Here is a 24,166-nt window from a genome sequence, read left to right on the forward strand (position 1 = left end):
TACAAATCACTCACCAACAAAAATGTTCGTTCAGGTATCAACAATGCATAAGAGCAAGACAATATTCTCGCGTACATCAAGAGTAAAAGGTCTTTCATAGTTTGAAAAATGCCACGAGTGCTTTAGAGAATCCGACGTCGCGATAATTAAACCCGTAAAGAAGTGCGAGTGTCAGAATGCTGATGACGAACCAGATGTTGCGCACTGCGGCGGTGATGCTGTCGGGAAAGAACAGCGGACAATAATCCGCTATTACCGAATTTAGGCCCCTGTAGGATAAAGAAAGCTTGTTAATTAAGGAACGATTCGTTCAGGAGTGGGGCCCTTGCACACTCTTTCTGTTTTGTTTTTTTGCTAGTTTTCTGGGGGTCCACATAATATTGCACAAGGGCCATGATATAATTTGATTTCGAAGAGAGAAAATCAGAGATGGTCCAAGTAGTCAGCGTTGCTACTATATTAAAAGTAGAAGTAATGTCGTAATCCCCTAGTGCAGGGGTTCTCAACTTCTCTTGTATAACGGGCCGCATTTTAGCAGCGGAAGACGCTGCGGGCCGCAGAAAAATATTTACATGTATTTGTGGGCTACTGTTAAATTTAGGCTAATGTAGCATATTTACCAGTCGTATACGAACATGTAGTACGTTTTTATGCATTCTAAAGCATTAATGGACAGCATTCGTAAGTTTGCAGTTGCTGCTTGTTGTGAGACTATGTGTATGTATCTTCTTGCGGCGCAACTAAATCCCTTCGTGGAGCGTGCATTGCATGCGTTACCAAGTCGGTATATTCAACTTCAAACCCTTCCACTAGAGAACCGAACTCTCTGTTTCAATGCGTGAGAGAGCAAGTATAAAATTACGGTAACTTATTCGTTACGGAGGCAATTATCACATTGAGCTCTGAGTGATATGAGAAGAGGTCTGGTGATCGGGACCATTTCTGAGCAAACCAAATAACCCTTTTTCCCCTTCCCAGCCTGCGGCCCTGCAGCAATAATTACAGAAGTCAGCTTTGTCAAGTTGATATTTTTGCTGGTCCCCTCCCCACGTTTGCCCAGCCTGCATTTCCTCTGCATATATGTCCACTCTGATAAAATTCAACCAGATAATTAGTAATGCAATATCGGTGGATTCGTCCGAGGCTGGGTTAAAGTAGTCTACGCGGCTAACGTGTTTCAGTACATGCGATTGAATTAGACGACTGTATCTTCGTAATTTGTCGGGTAGTGTTGTTTCGGAAACAGCAAATATTCGGACAGAATGTTGAGGTTTTATTGAAATAACAACTTCTATAGCAGATTTCTTGGATTTAGCGATATTCCAGTCAATTTAGAACGATGCGTCTGTAACGGCGTCGGCAATCTCAACAACCGTTCGCAGTGAGTCTAACACTCTTTAAAAGTGTAGGCCTACTACGTAGCGGAATTCTCTTGAACTAGAGTCCAGTCGAATACCGATTCAAAACAATAACAATCTGTAGTCAAGCCTATATCAATATACGAGAACACATTAAAGCAGTGGTTCTCAAAATATTTTAGACACGCCCCCGTTTTTATAGGGAAAATTTAGTGCCCCCTTATCGTCATATAACAAAATGCAACCAGAATGCTAGCAATACAAACGGCCATTTCGATGGCATGGAAGGTTATGGCTGTTGATAAGAAAATTCTCAAATATGAAATTCTGACTATACACCTAGAAATAACTAGGAACCGGAGATAAATTGCGCGCAGCGCAAAATTATTTCCAGTTGACCTCAGCTTCGCCCCCCCCCCCTTCAGATGCTTTCAGGCCCCCAAGGGGGCGCGTCCTCCAGTTTGAGAACCACTGCTTTCAAGAATGAGGAATCAAACGAAAGAGAGACGGTGCGATAAAAGAGCTAAGTATCTAAATTAATTTGAAAAAAATACCGTGTCAGTAATAATTGTGTTTATAATGAAAGATGTCGCGGGCCGCAAAATGAACGTCTGCGGGCCGCATGCGGCCCGCGGGTTGAGAACCCCTGCCCAAGTGCATTACAAGTAGCAATTTCTGATAAATGTCAAAACTAGTTAATTTACAGTGATACAGGAGCTATGTTGCCTTGCTGTTATGAAAATTCCACTCATAAATTTGATGCAAAGCCTATACTAAACTACTTTCTACTTCTAAAAATACAAAATTGTAAAAAGGAAGTATTTTCATCTAAAACTGGTTAGTAGAACAAGAATAAGTCAGTTGAGCAAATAGTGGAAGTAGGCAAAAGTACTTCGAAAAAGTAGAAGTACTTTAATCTTCGATACTGACCACCTCTTGGAGAAAATTATCTAGAAGTACTTTAATCTTCGATACTGACCACCTCTTGAAGAAAATGATCTAGTTCCGCGTATAAATCATCAAATGACATGAATTTGAAAACACAAAATGCTAATTGGGGGTAGGGGCAGGGTACGAACCAAAAAATCAACTAATCAGAGAAAGCATCAAACTCACGCATAGTTATGATGAACTAGGAGCGTGACAGTTGCGAAATCCACAATAGCATTTCCAGGGCAAATGAAGCATGCAGTCAATCCACCCAACAAACCGACGGAGGCTACTCTATATAATTTCCATTTCGACGCCGTTACATCTGAAACATGTAGAGCACATTAACTGGTTCCAGAATTCGCACGACTAACAACACAATTTACGCTGCGATTCCTTTTGATGTCGTAGGAAAAACTTATCACCAGACTGGACTCCAGTTACGGCAGGTGTTGTTGAAAATAATCTGGAGATTATTTGGTTTTGCGTAGTGCAACCTAAAGGAAAAATACATTACTGACAAGTTGATGAACAAAACTGATGTTGACATACCCTTTTGTACTAACCGCGCTAGCATTTTATTATGATTAATGAATATGCAGCAACAGCTACAATGAACTAAAGCCTGTTAACACAATTTAAGGTATATCAGACCATTTCAAAAATAATGCATCTTGATATATAACACCACTCAAATCGAAGTCATAAATATCAAGATAGCAATATTTTAACAATTCGCATGAAGGCATCACAGCACAAAATCAAATTTGATGCGCTAGCATAAGTTTACAAACAAAATCAGTCCATTGGCATTATTCTGGTGGAATTCCAAGTTCTTCATCTGTCCATTTGGAAGGATCTGGAGGCGCATGGAATTCGTGAAGCATCGCATGGTTGTGATAAAGGTTATAAAATATCCAAGCCCAGGCGACTGTGGCGAGAATGTCGTGTGCTGCCTCGATTATGGGATCCCCTTTTGGCAAACAACGATACGCAACATTGACGTTGTTGTAGCCCTCTATTTTCGGTATGAGTAAGCTGGGATCATGACGCAACTCTTCACCGAGTCTAGTCCTCGTCGTGCTCAATTTTCTCATTCTTTGTGCTGCCCAAGAAAATGGGCGCAGGAATCCGCGAAACATTTTCAGCTATTTTGAGTGGAGTAGATATGGATGGACTGTCAAAAAGTAATCAAGAATAATTAACTTATCAATAGCTTATCAACCAATCATTCAGTCCAAGTGCATGTGAAATTGTGAATGCTTGTAGTGAATTATACAAGCTGCTCATCAATATGTCATATGAATAGTATGCAGTTCATAAAAACCGTTTGATAGATAGGCTAAATAAAATTTAAAACATGGTAGGCCTATTCTATTAAATACATTTAAACACAGATAACGTGTACTAAATACGCACAACAGGCATAGACTTATTTCAGAGCACTCGACCATCATCTAGAATCCGATACTACGATATTTGCTACCATACTGCCTGTCGATCACTGCCCTGCCGTTTTCATCAATATTCATAGCGTTAAGACTCTTGACTCAAGAGCAATCGAGGCTGCAAGGCTCCCACTGTTAGAAGACATCATCAAAACCAAATTGCATAAAGGCATTAAATTTTGGTACTTGAAAAATATCGACAATCATAGCTCGATAGGAATCATTACAATTACAATTAATATACTCGGCTTGGATTCAGTTGCCGGTACACGAATCGTTGTGCCCAGCCACACACACAGTACAATATATCTGGAGACGGCATGCAGCTTTTTGCCCATCCTGGGGGGAGGCTATCTTACTGGTTAAAACCGGCATCAGCGGTGCACTGCCCGGCGTCGGTACAGGCAGATGCTGCTCGATACGGTTTGTAGCCTATTTGAAAACTCACGGAGCTGAGTATTGAGAAAATATTACCGTGTTAGCTTATCCAGTATTAACCCAAATGATAACCCTGCACTTGAACAGGTATGCCCTTTCTTACTGCTTTTATCCGACTATTTATCGACCAATATGACAAAAATAAATTTGCTCGGTCCTAAGAAGCCGAGACTTCAGCTCGTCAAGTTCATCGGGGCAAAAAGTCGTATCAGTAAGTGCGCCATCTTGGGTTTAGTATATTTGTTCGTGGGATCGAAAATGGTCCATGTCTTGTCTACTAACCGAACTTATTTCAATGTGATTATTTCTGGATATTACCTCAGTCTGCATGTGTCTTTTCGACATGCATATCTGAAAGACATGACAATACATGTATTTATTTACTGTGTGTAAGCTAGACTTCACCAAGTCATATCGACTCATTCTCATCTTTTCATATCAACACGAATGAATGAGCCGTGTAAACTCAGAAATGCTGTGCTGTATGCATTTATCGTATATTTCTGTATTTCTCCTTTGGTATGCTTGCTCAATGATGACATGAATTCTTTTTCTTGCAAATTCAATGCGTTTCGAAGAGCCTCCTTTGTATCTTTTCATTGTATTTTGAACTCGTAAGAATATTAAATGAATGATTTATTGATGGCAATGATATATATATGGATTGATTGTGAGTTACGTAAGATCCTTTTCACAAATTTAAAGAGTATTTTCAACTAATTGAAATTTCAAATGCGCATGCTGTACGGCTTCTAAAGGCATAAAGTTATAGGCAGGGTTGCCATACCGTCCTTATTTCTAAGATTTGTCCTTATTTTGAAGGGCCACGTCTTAGAAAACTCAACTGTCCTTATTTCTAAGAAATGTCCTTATTTTCGACTTGCGTCCTTATTTTGTCTTATTTTCAACAACTACAGTATTTCCTCGGGTATCTGTGTTGCAGAATATTCTAAAATTATGCTTTTACGTCGAGATTTTGTGACATCATAGATGAAAAGAACTCCCGTGGCGTAGGCCTACACATATCAGGATTTGACTTCTAAGTGGTGAGATAGCTAGGGCAGTGAGTGGTATAGTCGTTTCGGCTGTACCAAGCGATCACAGCGGACGTCATAGTTAACAGCAGCACCACGTTTCAACTCACATCAGATACCCCAAAACACAAGAAGTGTGTCATAATGATTCATTCGAGCCAGTCGATGAATAATCTTTTCACAAGTCGATCAACAATTACGACCAGAGACTACTAGGCAGCTGCTGCTGAGGGTACCTGGGCATTCCATACTGTCAAACAGCAGCAATCATTCCTCTACAACGATTGCACATCGCAATGGTTCAAAGCAATATCCCCCGATTCCGACATCGCAAAGCAGTTTGCTTCGGCCAGGACCAAGACTACAAGCATTGTTACCGGAGTTCTTGCTCCATACGCTCAAAAAGGATTTTGTCTGAACTTTATGCATAGCCTTTTTCCATCTTGGTTGATTTCTATCAGAACGAGGTGAAGAAGTTTGGTCCACGGGGCCCCCGGGCCAATGTGTTTTTGGGGGAGGGGCTGCCGAAGTGCTGTTTCGGCCCCGAGTGAAGGTAAACCTAGATCCATGAAGCACTTTCTAATAACAAGGAGTTGCAAGAGCAGGTTGTTTCTTGCGAAAAGTATGTAATGTGATATGTCACGGCTCGTATAAATACAAATTATGTACAAAATCGCTTTTAATGGTCATCTAATTTTTCGACTGTCCTTATTTTTGGGTCCATGTCGATGGCAACCCTGGTTATAGGGTTGAAATATGTCAATGACGATATGGTAAAAGTATAGAGGATGTAGGATGGAGTGACGACCCATTGTTCTCCGTTTAGGCTGGCTACGCTTGAGTGATTAGGGACAACGCGCGTCGCTAAGGTAAATAAAATCAGCTGCAGCGCTTGTGGAATGGCATTTTATTCTGCTGTTAGACGATTTTCTCGCCAGTTAGTTATTCGCCAGGTCTGTTCTCATAACAGGTGCAGTTGAACAGTTAGTGTACGGAATATGGCGACTCATTGTGCGATTTAAGGCTGCAGTTACTCTAATAAACGGGCTAGTAAAGAACAAAAAAGATCATTCTTCAGGATTCGTAGACCTGATTTAGTGCCGGAAGCAGATGAGAGGAAGCATCATGAATATCTTATCCATTGGAAGCTGCCCGATGGTCCCAGTGAACCTGATACTCGAATTTGCCGAAGGAGGTAGACAAATGACCTGCAGTTCGGGAGCAACTTCCAGAGAAACTCCAACACATAGAAATCAAGGATGTTGTCCTCTCATAACAAAAATTAATTAAATCATACAGGAGTAAGCAATCATATATCGAGTGATTGCAGTTTTTAACATGATTCACATATACCCTTATATTTTATGCAGACGTCTGGAGCTTCAGTAAGAGAAATGGTAACTTGTTCAATGACTTCTTTACCTCGGAATCAAAAGCGCACAAGTACAACACACGCGCGTCCACGTCGTCCAAATATCATATGATCGACCGAAAAGATCATCGCTCTATCAAATATGCCGGACCTGATGTGTGGAACAGTATACCGCCGGCCATCCGGCAGTCGACGAGCATGTCCACATTCAAGTCGAAATACAAGTAATTACTACTAAATAAATACAGTCCATCCTCAAGATTACCGGACCGCGACTGACCTATCGATCTCGCTTTCCATGACATGCCGCCCTATTCCTTGTCGCTTTCTTTTTCTATACTATCTTCTTCACTTTCATTCAGTGGGCATGCCTCTTGATATCGCCTAGGCCAAGGTGGGTGTCAGATTCCATAGACTACTCCTAGTCGCTTCGACATCTTCCTGTCTTTTCATTGTATCGCATTTTTTGTGGTGTATTGAACTAATAAAATTGCTAATAAATCAATGATGATGATGAAATTGTATCAATCTTGGGGTAGCCTACATTATAAATTGAATGAATTATGGGTGATCAATTCATATTATGTTACTATGAAACTAATTTTCAGGATTTTTTTTTTCAAGCAGTCTGAATATTGACTCAGCTGCATTTCATGGATAGAAAAGTTCAGCCTAACTGATTCAGAATTGTGATTTGAAATTTTCTACTCTTCAGCAATTTTTGAATATACATATGCAATTTCTAATGTCTGTTACTTTTTGAAATTTGGCGTATCCAATGTATAGGTTGGGAATGAGACTTTGTGTTGGTGTACAGAGCTCCACAGTGTGAAGTTGTAAGTTTGTAACCGATTTTTTTTATGACGCTATTGAGCAACATTGACGAATGTGCTAATTTGATACCATTGGTATATCTGTTCTCAGTATGGAACAATTATACGGCATCCACAGTCTGCAGAAAATATGATCTGAAAACAAGGTACAACAGAAAATGTTCAAACAGACAAAGTACTCCACGTGGTTCAGATGATGATTGTTCAACGGTCCTGGACAATCTTCATTTAAATTAAAATAAACCCGAATATTTTCAGCTGAAACTCATCAGGCGTGATCGTCAGCAACTAGTAGAGAATTGTTGTTGCTAGCAATTATCCCCGATGAGTGTCAGCCGAAAATATTGGGGTTTATTTCAATATGATTTTATTGTATGTTTGAGCTCTGTACCTTCAAGAGTCTATTCAGTTTTCAATAAAGATTATTAAATTTACAAGTGATTTGTATTGAGAGACGCTGCCGGTCGGTATTAGTGTAAAAAGCCAACACACCACGTCAAGGTTCCAACCTTTGCATTGGTTTCCTTGGCGACAGAAGGAACCCCCATGGGAATAGGCAGCACTCGTCCCATAGGGGAAAAAACTGTTTGGAGAAAGGCTAATTTTCACCTACTTTAGATACCTCCTTTAATCCATCATGTAACCCTTTTGAATATTCAGAAATTTTGGCTTGCTTTTTCTGAAAGGTATAGCGAACAAAACTATGTTAAAAAATCCTATTAAAGTGCATCATGGACTTGTCCAGTACATCCTCCACGATCTCCACACTTTCATAAGTCTGTAAAACTATTAAATCAACCAACTTTTGATATCAATGGTCTTGACGAATTTATCCGAGGATACTGTTTACTGTTTGTTTTGATGCTTCCTTTCCATGGAGAATGAAAATCTGAATAGAATACCAGTGAACTTACCTGACGGATATTTTAGGCGGTATTTCTTTCTCTCCATTATCTGGAAAAAATTGCCAGCACGGCATGTAAAAACCACTTCAGGTGGATGTATAATATTTGAAATGTACTCAAGTAGTTACCGTTGCAATCCCTCTTTATGGCATTTTAAATCATACACATGATGGCTATATCCCAAACTAAAATCTTACTTTACAAAATTGAGAGTGCAAAAAGTAAGTACTTTTGCCTCACCTTTACTGTAAGTTAACAGGTAGTGAAAAAAAATAACCACCGGTAATACATGTAAGTGGGTAAAATCTGCTAGAGTAAGCCTATATCGGCTACTTAGAAAATGTAGAAGCAGGGCCTACTTTGTTACCGACCATCTCAGGAATTATTACGCATCTCGAGAGCCTAATAATGAATATCATATTTACGTCATAAGTGAATATTAAACCATCTACTATTTTGACAATATTTTGCAAATGATAATTCCTTACCTGACTCATGCCCATTGACACCAAAAGCAGAAGTAACAGGCTCCTCCTCTTACACGCACCAACTCATCGAAAACCTTTAGCAAAACAATTGCAGCAGCTAATTGTGGAAAGCCAAACAACGAAGAAGCTTGGTGGCAAATGTTAAAATAATATTGGTAAAACTGGTTCAATCACGCCAACTCCACAATATCTGGAATTAAGCTCCTCTATGAATGATGAAATATAATATAGATTAAGCTGCTCAAATGGTGGAACTGATTTTATCAAGCAGTTGGCTGACTCACATGCAGCCGTCAGTACGGAGATCGCTCTATCATCATCCATGTTGCTGTCGGGAGTTGGATGATCATGGGTTTTGGCGTGTTTTTAAGCTCCTTTATTGTGGGAAAGGTGGCAGAACATTCTGCACACGAAGCTCCTCTCCAGTTATCCAAGCCTCCGAAGAAACGTATAATTTCTTCCGTCACTCCCTCCCAATCCTCCCATATCATTTCTTCATCCATACCAATCAGTCCACCAGACTATATAGACATATACAAGTAACAAAATGACAGCGCAGTACTCACCTACTTGCTACTTACCGTACACAGTTTTGATTCGCAACAGAACATCGGTCCCTAAGCACTAGACCATGACCTATCTAAAGCGTCATAATGCATTCAATTGAAGAGAACAATGGGTCGTCACTCCATCCTACATCCTCTATAGTAAAAGATATGGTAATAACGGCACGTGACCGCCAGAGTACACCATATGTTTTTCGAACTAGCTGACTCTAATTTGTTAGTTGACTGCTTGGCATTGGCAAAGGGTTGAGACTGTCGTGACTTCACTTTATTAATATTTTAGTGAAAATATCTGCTGCGTTGCTTCCAGGATTGTCAGCACCGAAAGACGAGGCAGTATGTCAGAAGCAATGTTCAACATCGATTCCGGATTCTTGGAGGGGCTCGTTAGAGGCTTTAAAAATGGAGTTCTTACAGAGGATGATTACAGACAACTCACTCAATGCGAAACTTTAGAAGACTTGAAGCTGCATCTGCAAGGTACAGATTATGGAAATTTTCTTGCGAATGAGCCGTCACCGCTCACTGTGTCCGTAATTGACGATAAACTTCGCGAAAAATTGGTCGTTGAGTTCACGTACATTCGAAACCATGCATACGAACCGCTCGCTACTTTTCTGGACTACATCACTTACAGCTACATGATCGACAATATCATTCTTCTGATCACTGGCACTCTCCACCAACGCCAGTTGTCCGAGCTGGTGTCGAAGTGTCATCCTCTGGGTGTGTTTGATCAAATGGAAACGGTGACGATCGCGAGCACCCCGGCGGAATTGTACAGCGCTATTCTCGTCGACAGTCCGCTGGCGCCATTTTTCAGAGATTGCATCTCGGAACGCGACTTGGACGAACTGAACATTGAGATTATACGTAACACTTTGTACAAGGCTTACATCGAATCGTTCTACAATTTCTGCAAGAAAATTGGTGGTGCCACTGCCGATGTCATGTGTGACATCTTGGCTTTCGAAGCGGACAGACGCTCCTTCATAATCACTATTAATTCATTCGGAACCGAACTGGCAAAGGAGGATAGAGCCAAGCTGTATCCACGATGCGGCAAACTCCATCCATACGGTCTTGCAGCTTTAAGCCAAGCGGACGAGTACGAGTCTGTCAAAGCTATCGCGGAGTATTACACCGAGTATCGGCAGTTATTTGAAGGCTCCGGGAATAACCTCAGCGATAAAACCTTGGAAGATAAATTCTTCGAGCACGAAGTGTCTTTGAACAAGATCAGCTTCATGCAGCAGTTTCATTTTGGAGTGTTTTACTCTTACGTAAAACTGAAAGAGCAGGAGTGCAGGAATATTATTTGGATCGCTGAATGCATCGCGCAACGTCACAGAACGAAGATAGACAGTTACATCCCTATTATGTGATCATCATCACGAATGTATTTAGCCAAACCTACACTTTTCATGTCCAGAATTGTATCATCGCAATCTTCCAATGATACCTCTATGTAACGTGCTGAATATCAAGAATATTTCTCATCTTCCATGTGCAATTTGTTCATCTACAGTTGTTGTACGACGTGCGGGCTTGTCGCCGTGCAGCTGAAAATTGTGAAACTATTTTGCGGGTGTAGTGTACAATGGTTCTATTGTGTACCTTTAAGATTGAATGTTACTACGATTGTGAATCGCATAATCAAGACTCGAAGTGAATGACATATCCTTTCGTGCTCGGGCGTCTACGTATTTTGTCATAGGTCTATTTGCTGTTATCACCACTATATTGGTTGCTTAGTTCTTGTTTTACTTGCATTTCGTAAATGAAATATTGTGAATATATCATAATGAATGTTCTTTTTTGTGTTTTCCGTGTAGCAAGATATTAGTTGTAGGCTTCTTCGGTGCGGGAATATGGAAGATAGGAATTCCTACAGTAGGAATTACTCCTACTCTCCTCTCTTCTACAGCCCTACCAAGTCGAAAAAACGTTGGTTCATCAAAGATGGATGTGGTGTGTTCTGCGCCGGGATTACGTACGGATTGGTTTTTTACGCAATTTTTGTGGTGTCGTTCATATTGATCCTACCGAATATCGGAAAAAGCACGGCATACGGTCTGATCAACGGTTTGATATTTGGAGCTCTTGCTTTTCTCGCTCTAGCCTCTCACTTTCAATCGATGACTACCGATCCAGGAGCAGTACCTAAAGGCAACGCGACGAAGGAAAACATCGAAAGCCTGCAATTGAAACCTGGCCAGATCGTGTACAAATGCGCAAAGTGCTTCAGCATCAAGCCGGAACGGGCTCACCACTGCAGCGTGTGTAAGAGATGCATCAGGAAAATGGACCACCACTGTCCGTGGATCAACAACTGCGTCGGGGAGGCGAATCAAAAATATTTTGTGCTCTTCACTTTATACATTGCGGCCATCTCGCTTCACGCGCTGTTCATGATTGTCGTTCACTTTATCCAGTGCTTCGACACGCAGTGGCATGAATGTAGTTCGTTTTCCCCGCCCGCGACGATCATTCTCCTAATTACGCTGACTTTCGAGTCCCTTCTATTCTTTTTGTTTACGCTAATTATGTTTTGCACGCAGCTGCACTCTATGTGCTATGACGAAACGGGTATCGAGCAGCTAAAAAACGAGAAACACGCGCGAAACGATTCCAAATGGTTGAATATCAAGTCCGTGTTTGGCGACAAGTTTTCGTACAACTGGTTCCTACCGTTTTCGCAGCCGGTGATGGCCAAGCAGGATGTTTATCAATATGTTGTCTAGAACCGTTTGTGTTTTTGTGAGATGTGCCGGGATGGCTGGTGTGTTGAAGTATACCGGTATTTCATTCGATGTTGTTGCTGGATCGCTTAAATTCGATGAAGAGTCGCATTACTGCATCGCATGCCAAATTTCATGTGCACTCTGAGGTTTCATTCCCAACACAGTCGTAGCAATTTTTTCAACACTGCACATTGCCTTTGAATTTTTGCGAGGGACTAGGCCTGTACGTTTGATGTGTATGCAGAGAGTGATAAGTTGATACTGTTAACTATTATAATCGTCACTACTCTCCAAAGAAGAAGAAAACAATTATATATAGATCTCTATCTTATGAATGTTACTAATTCTTTTGCTTTTCGTTAACATGTGATATGTCAACGCCAGTAATGAGCAGCCTGCTTCTGCTCATCAAGATAACTTGGTATGGCATTGAATATAGAGTGTGACAGAGTGGGTACCTTTCGTAGCATTTTCCACACATTTCATTGTGTTCCAGTGAATTACTGGTCGCAACCTTCATGCCTTCTCTTGTTTGAGTGTGAAACTGTTTTAAGATTGACTATTGTGTGCCCTAAGAAGTGAAATTGTTCATTTCCAAGTACCAGTATCTCATTTTGTCACTATATGTTTCTCCATTCCGTATATATTTATGCAATTTTTATAGATTCTTTTGTTGATGGGAGATATTAAAAGGATTTTGCTGGGACTATACCAGCCTTACATTTGATACACCGAATACCATTATACAAGCTATATTTTATAACAAAGCAAATAGTGTGACTAACCCCAATGGATCATTAAGTGATAACTCCCTAGATTAGACTCTGCAATGTAATTGCAACATTAGCGTGGGCGTTAAAATGACTTTTGCCACTAGTCTAAGGGGCTCTACAGTATCATATTCAAATCACAAGCAGTTCCTTGTATCTGTCCATATCTTTTGTAATGCTATGTTTTTACACAATAATAGTCAAATGTTCATATTAGCAATCTGTCACACCCATAAATAGAGGAATATTGAGGACTGAAGAGATATAGGTACAAATCTCAAAATATCTGCTGTTATTGGAGAATGAAGCCATTTCTGCAAGAAACCACTTCAAGAGTAGCCTACAATGTTATGATAACTTAGCGAGAGCTCGAATTAGGACCGACTCTGTCAAGCAATAGACCATTTAGTATGACAATTATTACATCTTTACAACAATATTTATGCTCCATCGCAGAGTACGCTTAAGAGATATTGATTCTCAATTTTACAGCACTTTGGCCAGAAATCAGTGATGAATGATGGAATAATATTGGCGCCAATGACAGGGCCTACTCGCTCGGTCCATTATGTCCTATTTCCATAATTATCCATTGTAGCCAACTACTTGATGTTAGTGACATATCTGGTTCTAGTATAATTAGTTATGTGATATTAATCGATTAAAATATCTCTCGGGGATTGTACACAACAATGACTGGGTTGGTCACTTGATGAGGTTTCAATGATGATAATTCGCCATTTCATGTTGGTGTAATGAAAACAAAATTCAGCTTTTTCCGCAATTCAAATGTTTTCTTCCGGTATTCTTCCCAGACCATTACAATTACAAATTTAGCTTTTTCTTGAAAATGTTATATTTCGTTGATTGTTACAATTAATTATGATCTACACTTCTATATAAATTATCTCGTGAATGTCTTATCGTTCAGATCTCATCTTATGCTAGGACTCAGGCATAGTAGGGTCGATAAGAAAGACAAATGGACACTTTCTCGAAGAGAGGAAATAGTAAAGGCCTTGTGTGAAGATTTTGCCGCCAGCCACGGTATTTACATTGTCAACATCCTAATTCTGTTATAAACATGGAAGTGCCGAACATCAGGTGGTGTGGACGTTGTATGTTTTTAAATAGTTGCGCAGCTATCAAGCAACAGCATTAATTTTACAACATGAAATATCCCTTGCAGTTACGGGCATAAGCTGTTCCCATGTGAAGATTATGCACTCAAATCAGACTATGACTGTTATAGTTGATGAATATTTTTCTACCAACACAATAGTCACGGTTGAAATTATATATTTTACAGTAGAATTCCGAAGGCTATACCATAACACAACTATTTCGACAAGGTATCATTTCAACATTCAGATACAAGACATGCTTGCATCATCACTGAAGGCATTGGTGAACAAGCCAAAAGTTTACCCCAATCTGGCGTGGAGACTATATGGCAGCATTAGGCCCAACACTCTTGTGCATAATGCAAGAACTAGAATCGCTTACCAGCGTAATCAAAGGTTTATCAACACCACTCCGCAGCGAAATGCACCCCCCCTTATTCTACTGTTACTGAAGACTGGCGGTGTAAAGGTGATGAAAGCATTCAGTATTGTGTTCGGACGAAGTTTAAGAAAGCTATACGATAGGCTGCCGGATAATGTGAGAAAGAGAATCGGCAAGCACAAGATAGTTACTTCTGTAGGAGTGACACTCGTGCCTTTTGTAGCTTACTACAGTTACACGCATCGTGAATATTGCGAGATAACCGGCAGAAAGAGATGGATCACATTCACCAGAGAACAACTTGCGGCACTGGCAAATTTGGAATATGAAAACCTCATGAAACATTATGAAAGCAAGCTCTTGCCACCGTCACACGAATTGTATAAGAAGAATGCGAATATTGTTCTGGCTCTAATAAAAGCAAATTCCGACATCGACTCTGTGAAGAGTACGGAATGGACGCTTCACGTCGTTGACGATCCAGCGATGTCGAATGCGTTTGTGCTTCCAAACGGACATATCTTCGTCTTTACAGGTATGTTGGCATTGTAATTACAGCGCAGTGTATATTATTATCGTATCAAGCAATGACCTGTTCTTGGATGTGGTGAAAGAAACCAACCTAGGTACAAGTAAAAATAACTATTGTGAAGTCTCCCGAAGGTACTTACTTCCAAGTCAGTATGAGAAGTAGTCTACTGAATAAGTGGTAGTAAGAAGTAGATTGAAATGAGGTGTCACCAATGTTCCCTCTAATTTTTCACGAGTTGCACTCACCAACTCACTACCGTACGCGGTCCCTTGGACAACAGTGCGTAACTACTAAAAAAAAGGTCATCACTTGAGATTTTTTATGCACAGAGACCGTGTCAGCATTGCGCACATGCGTAGCTTAGAGGGAACAGTGGATGTCACAGACTTTTGTTAGTCGACCGCCATGGACTGACCAGTTTTCAAAATTACAAGATATGCTTGCTCAATATGACTAGGTGTAATTGACGAAACTAGATCTGTTACAGTCATGCCGGGCCTGCAATGCCCAGTTTGTCAAGGCACTAACACTCATGAACGTAATGAAAATCTATCCATTAATAGCCTGCTTTCTATTTGACAAATTCTTACGCACGTAAGTAGTTTGGTACCGAAAACCATTGAAGCAATGAAGTGAAAGTAGCCAAAATGCACTTCAGTACTTAAAAAAGTAGACGCAATTTGTGACTGACCTTGCCATCTCTTCGTGCGCTTCAACAGGTATGTTGAAATTACTGAACAGCTGGCAGGAGATGGCAATTATTTTGGGACATGAGATGTCACACGCAATCCTTGGGCATTCACAGGTAGGCTCGTGTTGACATTTTTCTACAGCTTTAGGATTGAGGTACCATTCCCGTTCTTAGGAACAGCAAAGTTATTTGGCCTTCAGTGAAATATTGACCGTGCCGTTGCTGGCGTTCATCTGGTTCTTCTTTGACGATTTTGCCGCCTTTCTCGTGTACACGATCCAAAGCTATATTGTGCCACTTGTGTTCGAGTACGGATTCAGTCTCCCGTACAGTCGTGAGTTGGAATTGGAGGCTGATAAAGTCGGACTGATGTTGTCTTCCAAGGCCTGCTTCGATCCCAGGTGTGTGTTGTTGTATAATACTACCGCTTGAGCATTTAGGTATACGTGTCGTTTCAGACCACCCCTAGGTCGTGGAATATCGAGTACCTAAGTGACTCGATTCTGAATCGTGTATTAGGCGTCGAGTCAAGTATTTCAGTATCACTCATCATGACATCAGTAGAGTTTAGATCAGTGGTTCCCAACCTTTTCCGACTGATCGCCCCCTTACCAAACTCGACACAAATTTTCAACCCCCCATATTTACTGATGCGAAAAAGAGGAGATATATATACGGGAAATTTATTCACCGAACTCTGATCGCAGGTGAATTGACTACGAAAAGGTAATTCTCCCGAGTAGGTGCTAAGAAAACCGGTTTCCGCATTTACTTTCCGTTGAGTTGACCTTCTTTTTTGTCTTTCGTGTCATATGCAGAATAAACCGTCTTCACGCGCATTTTTTGGTCGTGTTGAATTAAAAATATCTCACTGGACATCCTAACATCTTCGCCCCCTTGTTTCTCAAAATCGTCTACATTGGGAACCACTGGTTTAGATCACGTGGAAAGTTTGAATATGTGCCATGACAGAAATGTGATTTACACTTAAGCTTGTAGCTTGGTACAACATATTTTGGATGTGATACGACCAGTTGATATTTCAAGGCTTCCACGTTAGGAAAAAGCAAAGGTTCCGAGTCACAAGTCAATCTCACTATTACAGTTTTGACTCGAGTCCAAGAAGAGTCCAAGTCTGCTTGTAGAGGGTCGGCTCTGAGTCATCATGTTTCGACTCGAGTCCAAGTCATTATGTTCAGTTTTCAGTTCAATCCACTTTTTTCAACTCCGCTCGAGTCATTTTACGCATATGAAAGAATGACTCAAGTCAAGTCGAGTCACAAAAAATTCGTGACTCAAGTCATTACAACTCTGGCTTCCACGTTAGGAAAAAGTCATCGGAACTATAACTCTTAGTGGAATGTGGCATATAATTTCAGTACTCGAAATGACCGTCGCTCACTACTCAGCTCTAATCCTTACAATGAATACTCAATTCGGATTCCCCAACTCTACTTGTTACATGGCGAAGACCCACACTTTTAGACTGAATGAGTAAAACATGTAATTTACATAGATAAGGCTGTAATGTTACTGTGGCTGCATTACTGAAGGATGGTTTTAACTTGAAACCTAAAATCACAAGTTATCTCATGTATTTGCAGGATATGCCAAGCATGCTCCGATAAAATTATGAATCATATCTTCTAGATATTCGAGTTGCGCCCTTACCCATCTCAGACCGTTTTTATTCTGTGACAGATGGGGTGTCCTGCTCTGGGAGAAAATGGCATTTCAGCAAACCCTGAATGACGCGGCCGATTCAGACAAATTTGAGTATCTCTCGACTCACCCGGGAAACCAGAAAAGGTCGCAATCGCTCGAAAAGATGATTCCGCACGTATGAGACCTATACTCGGCTGTTTCAATGGTGCATCATGCAGATTTGAATGACCCGTCAATTAGCCATGACGATTTCTACAACTTTCTTTATGTTGTCCGTAGATAGAAAAACTCCTGTTTGGAAACTTGAATTCTGTTTCTATGGTACTGTACAGTACCTTGGGTGGCTGCATACTACTGTGATGGTAATATAGGTGGTCAGTAACGAAGTAGAATACCGCTGTTTTTTTTTGGAGTACTCAATTATTACTACTTACCCCAATGGCTATGTTCTTAAAACTACTTCTTAAAACTACTTCAACTACTAGTTAACAGTATTTTTTCTGAAAAAAACTACATACATTATACACTTTATATTTTATAAAGTAGAAAATAGTTTTTGGATATGTCTGGACTGGATCACTTTTGTGGGTGTAATTGTCATAACATCAGGGTGAAATGGTAACTAACTATAATTTCAAAAATTGCACCAATTTGTAGTGCCATTTTGCGTTTGTCGTTACGGTACGCCTTACAACTTCTAAAGTAACTAATTCAATATTTTTGAGACCTTAATTTTCTACTTCCACTCAATTAGTTTTGAAATATCTTGGAAGTCACTACTCTGCTTGTAATTGAATAGAATGTTATGGCGTTACTTGTAGCCTACTTCTACTTGACTACCAACGCTGAGTCTTTGACCAGTTCTGGTTAGGACCCTTCTGAGTGAATCGGGTATTCGCCGATGACATTTCATCTCGGCGGCAATTCCTATGACCTGTGGCACAGCTTATCCCGTCGTATTATCTCGGCTTATGCTATAATTTCGTCACAGATGTTAGAGATTAGGAAGCTTTGCAACTGCCCGAATCTACCTGACAATATCGATCCGCAAGCGGCCGCTTATCATATGAGGCTGTGTGTGGCTAACACCAGAGAGAGAAAAGAGCTGGAGGCGACGCTGACTGAACTTGAAGGAAGCAACGATGCGGGTCCCAAAGAAGGTGAAGTCAACCAGGCAGAAAAACAGAGAATCGAAGAAAAGATCGAACAGGCGCGCCATCGATTGGTCGAGTTGGAGGTTGAATATTCAAAACTGACAGGCGGCAATAACAACAAAGCGGAAGAACCGATAAGAAAGCAGACTGAAGATAACTTATTCAAAGCCATGTGGGGAAAGATATCCGGACAGATAGCCGTTTCAGGCAAGCTTACTGATACATTGTTCGAAAAAGAAACTCCGTTTCTGTCCACGACGACACTGCCAAGTGCCTTGGGTCATAGAGCAAAATCTTAATCTTGCGTTTCTTTTTCCTGACGAATTGCAGGCTGAATGGGAAATACCACTGCGATGATGGAATTAAAAGAAATTGCTTTTTATCTCACCAATGATTTACATTGCAGCAACGAGTCAGGTCTGTTCCCATATCGTCCAAACTGATAACAGAAGTAGAAGTAGCATATACCAAGTAGGCTATATATATTTTAAATACAGTATTTACGGGGACATTTATGCAATACTGAGTCCCGGACTGAGTGTAGTTGGGTTGGTGCCAAAGCTATGAAATTGCGCCGTTTTTGGACGGTAGCTTTTCAGTCAATACATATGCTGATCCTTGATTGAATAATTCTTATCCATATCTATCGTATGCATCTATCTATCGTGCTGTACTTAAAAATTTATGATTGAATTTACCAGTGGCATTCCGTGCATTTCAAATCTTGACTTGTCACAATTGCCAGTTAGGCGCTAGCTAGCCCACCGACTTATCATGAGCAAGATCGGTTGCATCTCGCATGTCATGACATCTATTCACTAATTGATTAGTTATTGCTACTATGTCTAGTTAGTTTCGACAGGCAATTATCCTGTTTTATCTGACACTGTTTCCTGGAAATGTTCAACGTAACCGTCATCTATAGGCTATGCGGATTCTGATGGCAATTAAAAATCGAGTCTGTTTTAACCTGTTTTATTCGCAATTCGTCTAAATCAGGGTCCCCAACCGTTGCCGCACTGCGCGCCGTAGCACCAATCTCCGCATCGGGACTCGGGGAATGTTAACTAGATTTCCTTCAAGCCTCCGCGTGGGCGAAGGCGGGCAACGCCCCAATCGAAAACTGTGTTTGTATGTTCCTTAGGGTCGACTGACCCATGTTCAACTGCTGCTTTTATGAAACCCTTCTCCGCTTCGACTTTCAAATCTCTCATTTGAATATTTGCGACCGCGGCCGACTCATTTGGTTCTCGCGGACTACCGGTAGCACGCTGGCACGGCGTTGGGGACCCCTGATCTAAATCGATGAACTGTTAATGCACACAAAACTGTATTCTATTTTAAGTGCACTATATTACAAGTTGGGCACAATTATTCAAGTACTCTAATCTGAATCGAGTATTAATTCTAATTCGAGTAGTGGGAGTGGGAGCTGTATTTTCAAGCTCTGAAATAATATCCTACTTGTGACTAACAGATAATTTATCAACGATAAGTATAGTTTCAATACTATTTCCACTGTCAAAGACTGTAAACCTCGATTGGTTGTATCGCAGCATATAAAATATGGAGTAGCCTTACAAAGCTACGCATTTTAGTGAAGATTACATATCTGTGAAGTCATGAAAACCCACAACGTTGTCACAAAGTGTAATAAAAACTGTGCGTTCGAAAAGGTAGGCCCTACTACATAATCTTTAATGTGATGTTGATGAATAACTGGCATTATGTTCATATTTAGGTACATATTTAAACTTTCCATGTCATTTGTACTTTAGTGACATAATGAGTGATACTGAATTGCCTTATTTGTTTTCCGTCTATAGTGCTATAGTTCTGTTATAGTTGTGGTAGAATCGATTCCGCTATATAGTCAGCTTGGAGCTCAAAGTTATTCAGCTCATGTTTCGTTTTTGGTGGTTCCTTGGTGTATTGCCGAATATCACGTTTTCTGTTGGTTGTCGTCTTCCACTGTGATATAATGGTAGAATTCTGTTTTTGACAGCGTGATTATTCAAGTTTTCCCAGTTTTCTATTTATACCCTATGCAAAGCGATGTCAAACGATGATACGAAAGCCGCAGAGAGTAACGTCGACACAAGTCAAAGTGACCTCAAACATCAGTACAGAAGTAAGTCTCCGCAACTGACCAGGTGCATTTCTTGCATATTTACCAGCACGACACACCGAAGATGTCTCGTCCTTTAAGGTATGAATTTGGAGCAACTCAAGGCGTTGATGAATGACTCGACAGTGTCGAAAAATCAAAAGAAAAAGATCAAAAAGCAAATACAGTGGATGGAAAGCGTGGACGGGAGAAAAGATCGGCGGAAAGAAAAAAGGAAGCAGCGTGCTTTGAAGAAGAAGCATTTGTTCGAAGAACACGAGAAGGACGCGTCGGTCGAGTTGCCGCCCAAGCCCAAAAAGCCGAGGAAAGAGAAGATTTCCACCACGCTAGGCTTTTCGGAACATGTCCACGTCGCGGTTGACTTATCATTCGACGAATACATGACCAATCACGATTTGTCGAAATTGAGGAAGCAGCTCGGGTGGTGTTACCAAGAGAACAGAAGATGTGCCAAGCCGGTGCAGGTATGTGGTTCGCTAGTTGATTGAGATACGATTTAAGTTCTTTCCCTTGGAAATGGTATCTTGGGGTAGATTTTAGTATTATGTCCCGCCTGTCTGACCTAAGACTTTGTCCGGATATTTTTTCTGTTAGCGTGTTGTTGCACGAGACAATTGGGCGTCCAGGAATGTTCGCCTTGTGCAGTTTCGGAAGCAGATAAAAGCGGCCGAGGCAAGGATCAGATTTCAGATCAGACTTATTGATTTTCGATATCTCTTCTTCGCACATGTCTAAAGATTTAATAATGTCCCTTAATTGCTTTTTGTGTTATTTTGTTGGGTCATTTGCTAATTTTTTGTATGAATCGGCGTCGTTCAGCTGCCTGTAGCCTTCTTATATGTAGTCTTTCAAATCCATAACGACTACTTTTCCTTCTTTGTGTGTATGGAGGAGAAATAATGTTTGAGCGTGGAGGAGGAATTTGTTACTGCACGATTATGCGTAGCCCTGTATTTAATATTTATATTATTTATTATTTCATCGAAATAGCCCAGAAAGGAACAACTTTGTACGGATCGGTGAAACACCGGATAAATTTAACACAAATATCTATTGCATGAAGTGCGATCTAAGGTATTTGAAATGACCAAAAGAATGATTTGGCCTACTGATGAAATGAAATTGTAAACAGATGCTTCTGTTTTGTGAATCCTTCCAATCAGATTGGTTGATATTTGATTCAGAGGGTACCGATAGATTTTTTCATTTTTCAGTATCATATTTGCGGCCTTTCCGACAGGATGAAGGGAGATATGGATCAGTCGTACATCAACTGGGACGTAAGAATAAGCCTTTTTAATAGGGATACCATATGGATTTGTCCTCTTTTCGAGAAAACCGAACTGTCCTTAGAGGATGCCCAAATGTTCTCTTTTTTCCCAATTCATATTCTTTTATAACGTTGATTGTTTGGCAAGTACATAGCAAACCCAAAAGGTCATACCGCACAAAAATACACATGAAAAATGGGTTCTACGTAATTGACGCGAAGGTTGACTAAAAAAAGGTCAATCCAACCTAAATTGGACATGGAAACCGGTTTTTAGGCGTCGAATCGGGAAGATGACCTTTTTTTAGTCAGCCAATATTCCTGAAGATACCGTATCCCGTTTTAATTCTGTAAATGTTCCTTGTAAGTATCCCAAAATATGGTATATATCAGGAGTCGGGAACCTTTTTCGTGCAAAGAGCCATATTGGCCCTATATTTTCCATTGTAACTCCCAAAGAGCCATACACGTTAATCAACTATTACGTCACAGTTGAAAATTCATTGTAGCACTAATTCGAAGTCACTTTACAATTTTTACAATACATAGCATAGGTTTTGTCATGTGCGCCCCATTTTACATGTAAAAACTTCTACTCATCAGGCTGATTGCCTCATTTGAGCAAATCGAGCGAAACTTGAGTTACACAGATCTTTTGCAAGTTATATCTTTTTAATTGTATTTCAGTGGGAGTCATATGTTATTTTCGAAGCTTAAGACAATTAATATTCACATTTCCATCAGATGTAGACTAACAGTAGAAGTTTTACAGTTAATGCATCTTTTGGTGCTGTATGGTCGTCAGGTTGATAGATATTTTCTATCGATGTTCACGAGTAACTAAAATTTCAAAATTTTGCTCCCAAAATCACGCAATTGGCGCGAAAGGAGAGGTAAGGCAGAGGTGAGTCACAGTCGACCGAGCGAGATAGTGTAATGGTTGTGCGTCCGGCTTCTCGGTCGGTAGGTCGTGGGTTCGATCCCCGGCCGGGTCAGACCAAAGACTCAAAAACTGGTATCCGCGGCTATCCTGCTAGGCGCTCAGCAATCACGGATAGCATGGAGGAGAAAAAACGGGGGTGCAGACTAGATGACCTTACTATAAAGGCCGTATCGCATCTCCGTCGTCAAAGCATCTCGATGGTGCAAGCGAAAAAGAATACCATATCTCTCTCTCTCTCAGTCTGACCGGTGATAGCCCAATTCATAGAACATAACTTCGAATTTATAATCAGTAATCACTGATATTAATCGAACGTAATCGTCTCAATGTTCGAAATATGCTGCCACGATGATATTTATTGCGGGCAGAACTTCTAGATATACCTAATTGTGGGCGATAAGAAAATTTAATAACAAGTTGCTGCATTATTGATAAATTAAGTGCAAAATGAAAAACTTATTAAAGAGCCATAGGTTCCCGACCGCTGGTAGATATGATATATTTTGTTTGACAGGTTCACTTCGACCTTCCTTTGTATGAACAATTCAAGAAAGAAGACTTGGTGTATCTGAGCTCTGAATCTCCTGATGTATTAGAAATGGTTGAAGCTGGGAAAGTTTATGTGATTGGCGGGCTTGTAGACCACAATAGACACAAGGTACGTCTTTTAATAATTCCTTGTTGAACTAACAAAACAAGTGGTGAGGGTTAAATGGTAAAGGATTTCGGACATGTTGACGCATCGGACTTGTCGTATTCAAAGTTCTGTTCAACGTGAACCCGAATGGTTTGGCGCCATTCGTCCAGGTATCCATTGTTTACAGGTCAGGTTTTGTTCTTTAGGGATTGACGCACAGAATTGCATCCGAACATGGTCTGATCGCTAAGAGACTGCCACTGGAAGAACATATCGATATGAAGACACGGAAAGTATTGACTGTCAATCACGGTAATCCAATGTGTGTGTATGCCAGTAGTTGCGCCAGTAACTTTTATCGTATTACCACAGTATTCAATTGCATCGTTGCATTCTGTGAGTTGCAAGATTGGAAGCAAGCACTTATGCGAGCAATCCCAGCAAGAAAAGGGGCCCTTCCACTGCAGTGTGAAACCTGACCATACGCCAGCCTCTGTGATAATGCATTAGAGGTTGGGAAGCAAGATAATGGGTCACAGCGAAGGCGAGTTGGAATTCAACGTACGGCCGGCAGCAAGGCGTTTGTAGTCTGATTGGCGAGCATAGTGCATAGTCTGTGGAAACATCAGCATACTGATGTGCGACCGTTGCATCGGATTGATAATATGTTGGATTGGAAATATGAAACTCATGAATTTAATTAGCGGCAGGGTGTTTTTTCGAGTTTGCTGAATTCCATGTCATTGCATTTTGG

General features: G+C 40.6%; 5 protein-coding genes and 1 long non-coding RNA gene across 6 annotated transcripts; 5 read left to right on the plus strand and 1 right to left on the minus strand.

Moving 5' to 3' along the window:
- Positions 1–12: 12 nt before the first annotated feature.
- On the minus strand, positions 13–3,105 carry LOC145451056 (succinate dehydrogenase [ubiquinone] cytochrome b small subunit A, mitochondrial-like). The gene is made up of 4 exons (XM_080329538.1): positions 2,841–3,105; positions 2,675–2,785; positions 2,475–2,613; positions 13–269 (listed from the first exon to the last, which is right to left on the minus strand). The coding sequence occupies exons 1-4, from the start codon at positions 2,863–2,865 to the stop codon at positions 95–97; spliced, it is 450 nt and encodes a 149-aa protein (XP_080185664.1). The 5' UTR covers positions 2,866–3,105; the 3' UTR covers positions 13–94.
- A 2,880-nt stretch (positions 3,106–5,985) lies between these two features.
- LOC145449388 (uncharacterized) lies at positions 5,986–7,326 on the plus strand. The gene is made up of 2 exons (XR_013918242.1): positions 5,986–6,509; positions 6,579–7,326. It is a non-coding gene; the product is annotated as an uncharacterized LOC145449388 (long non-coding RNA).
- Positions 7,327–9,572: 2,246 nt separating this feature from the next.
- Positions 9,573–11,210, plus strand: LOC145449386 (V-type proton ATPase subunit d-like). The gene has a single exon (XM_080327739.1). It carries the CDS (start codon positions 9,711–9,713, stop codon positions 10,755–10,757), a length of 1,047 nt encoding a protein of 348 aa, XP_080183865.1. The 5' UTR covers positions 9,573–9,710; the 3' UTR covers positions 10,758–11,210.
- Positions 11,211–11,243: 33 nt separating this feature from the next.
- Positions 11,244–12,301, plus strand: LOC145449387 (palmitoyltransferase ZDHHC3-like). Its single transcript, XM_080327740.1, has one exon. The coding sequence runs from the start codon at positions 11,244–11,246 to the stop codon at positions 12,114–12,116; it is 873 nt and encodes a 290-aa protein (XP_080183866.1). The 3' UTR covers positions 12,117–12,301.
- A 1,616-nt stretch (positions 12,302–13,917) lies between these two features.
- On the plus strand, positions 13,918–20,439 carry LOC145449389 (metalloendopeptidase OMA1, mitochondrial-like). Its single transcript, XM_080327741.1, has 5 exons — positions 13,918–14,927; positions 15,644–15,729; positions 15,790–16,016; positions 17,317–17,455; positions 18,272–20,439. Exons 1-5 carry the CDS (start codon positions 14,108–14,110, stop codon positions 18,731–18,733), a joined length of 1,734 nt encoding a protein of 577 aa, XP_080183867.1. The 5' UTR covers positions 13,918–14,107; the 3' UTR covers positions 18,734–20,439.
- LOC145449391 (tRNA methyltransferase 10 homolog A-like) lies at positions 20,427–24,149 on the plus strand. The gene is made up of 6 exons (XM_080327743.1): positions 20,427–20,565; positions 20,644–21,026; positions 21,777–21,842; positions 23,290–23,433; positions 23,619–23,724; positions 23,785–24,149. The coding sequence occupies exons 1-6, from the start codon at positions 20,490–20,492 to the stop codon at positions 23,889–23,891; spliced, it is 882 nt and encodes a 293-aa protein (XP_080183869.1). The 5' UTR covers positions 20,427–20,489; the 3' UTR covers positions 23,892–24,149.
- The last annotated feature ends 17 nt before the right edge of the window (positions 24,150–24,166 follow it).

The sequence above is a fragment of the Botryllus schlosseri genome, chromosome 11 (genome assembly GCF_051294905.1).
Source record: "Botryllus schlosseri isolate E-star chromosome 11, Bs_hap1, whole genome shotgun sequence".
Lineage (NCBI taxonomy): Eukaryota > Metazoa > Chordata > Ascidiacea > Stolidobranchia > Styelidae > Botryllus > Botryllus schlosseri.